At 60.0% G+C, this 7,019-nt stretch overlaps 1 protein-coding gene across 1 annotated transcript in view; it reads right to left on the reverse strand.

The window, feature by feature from the left end:
• Positions 1 to 3,327, reverse strand: part of CSPG4 (chondroitin sulfate proteoglycan 4) — a 38,921-nt gene extending 35,594 nt beyond the window's left edge. The window contains exon 1 of the mRNA XM_012735408.2: positions 3,142 to 3,327. Coding sequence (XP_012590862.2) covers positions 3,142 to 3,229 — 88 coding nt within the window. The 5' untranslated portion in view covers positions 3,230 to 3,327. The remainder of the gene's footprint in view (positions 1 to 3,141) is intronic.
• Between the last annotated feature and the right edge of the window lie 3,692 nt (positions 3,328 to 7,019).

Genomic DNA, 7,019 nt, shown 5'->3' on the forward strand with positions numbered 1-7,019 from the left:
ATACACTTCCTCTGCGAGCTCCGCACTCCCTCCCCCTGACTCCCTCCTGCTGGCATCAGCCGCCTGGCCCACCTGGTGCGGCCCACCCCCAGCCCCCAAGGCAGGCAGCACTAAAAGGCTCCTCTTGTCCTGCCTGGGCAGGCGGATGTTGGGAGGGAGGCTCAGTTATACTTGGTTCTGGAATGGCTTTTCTAGAGCCTGGGTGGGCTGGCCCAAGGGCCCTGGCCCATGCCCTGCCCCAGAGGCCTGGGGCAGCACACGGACACACTCAAGGCTCAGTCTGCCCCTGCAATCATCAGTCCCCCAAACCATCCTGGGGGCAGCAGGATCTACCCTGGTTCAACTTTTTGCACCTGGCACCTCTGCAGCCCTGCTCTCCAAGACATCCTCATCGGTTCAGAGCCCCTATCCGGGTAACACACACAAGCCTTAAGCCTTCCCTGCCAGGTACTCCCGCCAGGGTCGCACTTGAATCCCTGACATCCTGCCTTTCAAAGTCATCTCTCCAGGCCAGGGCAGGGGTGCTCTCTGCTCCAGGGCTGCTCCTCTCACCAGAGTGCCATCCCGTTCTTCTCTGCCTGCACTTCAAGTCCCAGAGCAAATCCAGTCTTCACCATTGCTTGTCCCTTGGCTGGGCCCCCACAGGGCTCAGAAGGAGCTGGAAACCACATTTGCCGGCCACACTGTCACAGCAGCCCAAACCTAGCCCCCAAGCAGGCTGGGGGCTCCTTCAAAGCAGGGCTGGGGCTCTTCCTGGGTTTTCTGTGGGACGTAGAGGACCTTTCCTCCTCCCTGGGGCCTCAGTTTCCCTGTCTGTACAATCGGAAGGTTGGCCCAGATGGTCTGCTAGGGTACTTGGCTTCAGTCTAGGCCCCATGACCTGGATGCTCTGTGCTGCTGAGAGGGTGACCTGAGGGCCCGGCGGCTAGGCCCTCCCGCGGCAGGAGGCAGTGGGAGGATGCGTCCTCAGGCAGGGCTGCCCCTCTGCCAGAGACAGGACAGGCGTGGCCAGGAGCGGTGCTGGACGTGGGCTGTTGAGTGGGTGCTCTCCGGCCCCCTCCCATTTCCAAATCCTTCCCAAAGGCAGGGGTTGGCGCGGTGGCTCTCGCCTATAATCCTGGCACTCTGGGAGGCCTAGGTGGGCGAATCACTCAAGATCAGGAGTTCAAAACCAGCCTGAGCAAGAGCGAGACCCCGTCTCTACTAAAAATAGAAATAAATTAATTGGCCAACTAAAAATATTTATAGAAAAATTTAGCCGGGCATGGTGGCAGATGCCTGTAGTCCCAGCTATTTAGGAGGCTGAGGCAGGAGGATTGCTTGAGCCCAGGAGTTTGAGGTTGCTGTGAGCTAGGCTGATGCCACGGCACTCTAGCCCAGGCAACAGAGTGAGACTATGTCTCAAAAAACAAACGAAAAACCAAAAACCCCACAGCCACCATGCCACCACCTGCCCTACAACCTCTGTTGGCCCCCCATTGCCAACAGGGCATAGGTTATGGGCTCCATTTTGCCATTTAAGGTTTCTGTGCCCAAGCCCAATGGCTCTCCCTGGCCTGTGCTCAAAATATGCCTCGCAGCCTGGCCTTTGGCCTTCCTGTCTCAGCGCCCCCGCTTACCCCTCAGCACCCCCGCGCAGGCCAAGCCCCGCCTGGAGCACCGATTCCCTCCCCAGCCTCTGAGGTGTGGTGCACGGGCCGCCCTCTGTCCCACTCCGCACTTTTCAGCTGGATCTTTGCAAACAACTAGGAATTGCGGTTTGAGTTTCCATTTGCTTTTCTGCATCCTGAATGAGCCTAAGTTCAGCCTGCCCACTGCCGTGCGCCCACCGCCTAGCACGGTGCCCGCACGCGGTCGGCGCGTGGAGGGATTTGGGCGTGGCTCTCAGTTGAAGCCCAAGGAGGTCGGGGTGCTGGAATCTCCCCTTGGCTGGGAGCTGGATGAGCTCCAGAAGGGAAGGGAATGTCCCCGGTCACCTTGGAGGTTCCCTTCCCAACTCTCTGATGGCCTCGCCATTGTCACCCAGACCCTGAGCTCTTAAGAGGTCAGGTCCCTACAGACAGGGAACCCAGCCTGGGGATCCAGCCCTGACTCACTGCAGGGGGTCCAGCCCCTGACTCATTTCCCTTTGGGTACCTCGGGATGCGCCCCGGTAGAGTGGCTTCCCCATCTGAAGGGGAGAAGGGTGTGGTCTGGGCCGTTGGAAGGGAGGCTCAGGCCCTTCTGCTCAAAGTTGCTCTTGGGAATGGTCCCGAAAGATGTAGGCTGAAGCACTGATTCATACATGGGTAGCAATGACTGATGGGCCTGGAGGCCACAGTTCTTATGGCATAACTAGACCATGTCTTCACTAAAGGAAGAATGTGGTAATGTTGGGATTTCTGGCATTGTGACAGAGAGGGGACGCGTCCTAGCGCCTCTCAGAAAGCAGACTTCCATTCAGTCTCTCTGGGGTCAGGCACCAGTGTCAGGGACAGGGAGGCGTGCCAGAGGGTTGCTCAGGGCTCTCTGAGGGACAAGCTCCTCCTGGGCACAGGGCACCCAAGGGGCGCCAGCCCTGCCTCTCGCTGAAGAGCAGGTGGTGGGTGGGGTCCGCCCTGTCACCAACAGCAGTGGGAGAGGGAGAGAAGTGCCTTAGAGGGAAGGCGGCCGACAGACCACATGGGGGCGAGGGCAGGGGGCAGGAGTGGGGTAGGCTGGAAGGGGCAGAGGCTGAGGGGTGTGGGCCCCACACAGTGTGGCTAGGCGGCTCCCTCCTCATTTCCAGCCTCTGTCGCTGGGCGCCCTATGAGCATCAACACGATCAGCCCAACTTTGCCTGGCAAACAAAGCCTGGACAACATTGGGGTGGCCCCCCTGGGTGTCTCAGACAATCCCAGGAGCCAAAGCCACACCCTAGGCAATTCCATCCTGGGGCCCCTGGACAGCTTGGACAGCTAGAGCCCCCATAACCTGAGATTGCTCGGGGTCCTGCATCCACTCCAGGTGGGCACCTGGAGACCCTGGCCTGTGGTGGGGGAAGCGAAGCTCCTTTGACTCCAGACCTGGAAGTCGCTTCTGGCCCCTCCTGTCCCTTTTCCCTGCCTGAGGAGCCGGCATAGCTCCCGCCAGGCTGGGTGGGGGCGCAGACCCTTCACTCACCTGTGGATGTGAGTCTGGCCAGCACAGCCATGGCCAGAGCCAGGGTCAGGGCGGGGGCCGCAGGCGGGGGCCGGGGGCTGGTCGGCATCACGCAGGCTGGGCGGCGGGACTGGCGGGACTGGCGGGAAGGGATGTGCAGTGGCCGCGGTGCCGAGCAGAGTGTGGACACCAGAGTGGGAGCGGCGGGGCTCTGCTGCTGGCGGGGCTGGGCCGGGCCACTTAACTCCGGGGGCGGGGCCGGCTCGCCAGGCTCGGGTTTCAGGCTGGGGCTCCCCCGTCCCCCCCACTGGCCCCCCCAACCTTCTTAAAGGGCCCATGCTGGGCTGCTTCTTGCCGGGGAAGGAGTTAGAGCTCCATCAGACCAGGGCCCCACCCCGGAGATTGGGGACAAAGTTGCAGAGGGGCCCAGACTCCCTCAGTTCTGACCCCGGGACCCCTAGAGACACCCGCTGGAAAGAGTGTGAGCTGGGCCAGCCCCTCGCCCTCCCTGCAGATGGGGAGACACCCCGCCCCTGCGCAGGCTCCAGCCTGAGGAGGAAGGACTGACAGGCTCTACCCGCGCCCCCAGGCTGGCCCTGGCTGCTTCGCCTCCATTCTGGCTGGGAGGAACCAGCTGAAGTTCTGCCGGGCTCTGCAGCTGGCCTGAGACCTCGGCCTTCCCTGCCTCCGTCTCCGTCTGTAAAGGAGACACGTCTGCGCTCCCCCACAAGGCAGAAGAATTCTCAACTCCACCGTAACATTCGCCTCAAAATAACCCTGCCCCACTCACGAAGGGGGAAGTAGTGGCTCAGAACCGACAGTGGCTCTTACGAGGCTCGGGTGGACAGTAGGTCCCTGGCCATTCGGGGCCAGAAGCCCAGCCCTCCGAGCCCTGAATCCCAGTGTTTCAACTTCCTGGGGCTGCCTCCTGGCAATCCGGCTCTGGATGTAGCTCCTGCCTAACAGTCAGGCTCGGGCCTTTCTCCTCCTGGCTCCCAAGTAACAGGAGAAAGAGTTCCCGCTCCAGGAGGCTCTGCCTGTGCTCTGCCCAGCCCCACCTTTACCTTGGTTTATTGCTTTACCTCCTCCACCAAAATCCCTCCCCCATACCTGCCTGCCATAGCCCACCTCACCCTGCGCCCTTTTCCCAGCCGCTGCCTTAACAATGACAGTCCCACAATGTGTACAGTACTTCATAGTTTGCAATGAAACTGAGCCCCATTTTGCAGATGGAGAAACCGAGGCTGAGAGAGAGGAACTTGAGCAAGTCTACAGAGCTGCTAAGAGGTGGAGCCGGGTCTTTGACTCCAAGCCCAGTGCTCTTACCACCACAGCACGTGTGATGGTACCCAGTCCACATGGTGGTTATAAGTAATGGTTTTGAATCCAAACAGACCTGGGTTCAAATCCCAGCTCCCCTACTTGGCTGTCCAACCTTAAATAAGACCTTTTGCCTCTCTGTGGCTCAGTTTCCTCATATGTAAAATTGGATTATGAGGATCAAATGCTTTAGTGTACCTCTAGTGCCTAGCTGAGGGCCTCGCATACAGTAGGTGTTCAATAAATGCTTGTCCTTTCCCCTCTGTCTCTGTCACCCTGCACACCCCTATGCTTCATGGTTTGCATGTAGCTTAATATGCATCACCTCCCTTGATGGAAAGTCGGTTATGAAGCTTGAACGTTCCCCTCCAGAGGCAGCTGTATACAGTAGGTGTTCAATAAATGCCGGCTGGGGTTGACTAAGAAACCAACTGCTGCTGTTCTGTGGGGATTTTGCAGACCTAAGAACTCCCATCTGGGCACCCCAAGAGGCCTGGGCGGAGGCTGCGCCTGGCTGGCCTCAGTGGCTATAAAGCCACTGATTCTACTTGTTCCTTGTTTTTCCTTCTCACCAACTCACAAGACACCTGGTCCTCATTAGGGACTAATTGCTGGCCAAGTGTGGGCCGAGGCCTGGGAGGGCTGCCTGGGAGAAAGACTGTGTTGGAAGGAAAGGGCTTCCATTTTAGGAGTGAGAAAAGAAGGGAGAAGGCTTTGTTTCTTTATGAATCAAAAACGTGGGTGAAGGGTGAAGATTCCTGCCAGCCCTATCTTCCCCTTCCTTCCCCTCCCCGTCTTCTCCCGCCCCTGAGCGCCTGATCCCACGCACAGGGGAGTCTGTGGGGCCTCCAGACCGGGTGCTTCGCTGGGAGCGCCCCGCCTTATTGCTAGCTGGGCAGAGAACCGCAGGCCTGGGAAATAATGGCAAGCTGTGGGCCAGTAATAGCCCGGCTCTCTGCCCCGTTTGCAAAACTCACCTGGTCTCTTGACAACCCTCACGTGCATGCTGAGGGGCAGCGTCTCTGTTTACAGATGAGGAAACTGAAGCTCTCGGTGGAAAAGGGATGCTGGGGCTCGGGTGCACACAGGCCTAGCCCAGGACTTGAACCCAGGGCCGATGCCAGCAGCGTCATGCCAGGCAAATTGGCGGGAAGTTGAGGCCCCCGTATTGCTTTGGAACTGATCCCTGGCCACCTCCCACTGTCTCAGAGCAAAGGCCATCAGACTGGGTGGCACCTGCTCCTCAGCTGTCCCCTTTCCAGCCTCCTCAGCAAGCTCCCTGAGCCCCCCAGCCCTCATCCTGGGCAGAGTTGACCTGGGCCTCCCCACCACCCTCCGGCTTGGCTCAGACCTTCTCCCTTTCACCTTCCAACCTTTGCCAGGACTTCCCTTGTCTTTGGTTGGTGACCATCCCTGACTGCCCCACCTCCCTGGACACGTCTTGCCTTCCTCCAGGAAGCCCTCCTGGCCTTCCTTCCCACACACTGACCTCTCTTCCCACAGATTCCCTGCAGTGCTGATCTCTGTAGTTCTCCTAGCTGCCTGGGGCCTGCCAGCCAGGTCGGGAGGTGTGCATCAGTGCCCCCCAACAAAGCACAGGCTAGGGCACCGGGTGTGGGAGACTCTGAAACACACTTGAAGAGTGAAGAAGAGCGCCCCCACCCCAGGGTGAAAGAAGATAAAAAATCCTCTGAAGCTAGAGTGACCTGGGGTGCATGCTGCCTCAGTTTCTCCTGGTGTTCTTGGAGAACAAGACAACTGAGAGCCCATTAACACCCGCTTCCCTGCCAGCCGAGTTCAGCCAGCGTGCTGGCCGGGCGCTCCTGTTCACTCTTGCCCCCAGTGCTCTTGGACTGAGAGTACCCGGTCCGGCAGGCAGTGGCTGCGGCTCGGCCCCACCCTTGGCCGAGGTGTTTTGCACCCTGGCTGCCCTGACCCCGCCTGAGGAGCCTGAGGCCAAAGCCAGCTTGCTGGTGAGAGGCTGTGCTTGTGCCCTAGATGGGGTGGTGCCTGAGCCGGGCTGTGTTCCTGCTGTGGGCCCTGCCCTCAGGGAATTGGCCCTCTGCCACCAAGGACACAGGACCTAGGCCACCACTATGCAAGGGGACATGGGCATCAGGTGCTGGCTCTGAGCTCTGGAGCTGTGGGCCCCAGGCCTGGGCCTCTGACCAGGGGCCTCTGCTGGGAGTGGTCTCGCTCTGGCTTCCGGGCCGAGGCGGCCGAGGGCTCCTCCAAGTGCAGGCAGCCAGGCGGGAGGGGCAGAAGCAGCTCATCCTGCAATTACACAATTCGGGAGCCGAGACGTTTGTCTGCCACCCTCGGGAGCTGGCTGTGGACAGGAAGCCAGTGGCTGGCTTTGCCCTCCCCGGGCAGGCTCCAAGCCGTGCCCCAGCCGTCCTGGGGAGACAGAGGTGGGGGCAGTGGAGGACCCTCTCAGAGCCCCTGTCCCCTGGGGGCGGGCACTCATCTTCCATACCACATCCACAAAGGCTTGTGGCTTCAGTGGCTGTGACCAGCTGGCCACAGCTGACTCCCCGTGGGGCTGTGCTATTTCTAAATATCAGATCGTGCTGTTAACC

The sequence above is a fragment of the Microcebus murinus genome, chromosome 6 (assembly GCF_040939455.1).
Source record: "Microcebus murinus isolate Inina chromosome 6, M.murinus_Inina_mat1.0, whole genome shotgun sequence".
NCBI lineage: Eukaryota > Metazoa > Chordata > Mammalia > Primates > Cheirogaleidae > Microcebus > Microcebus murinus.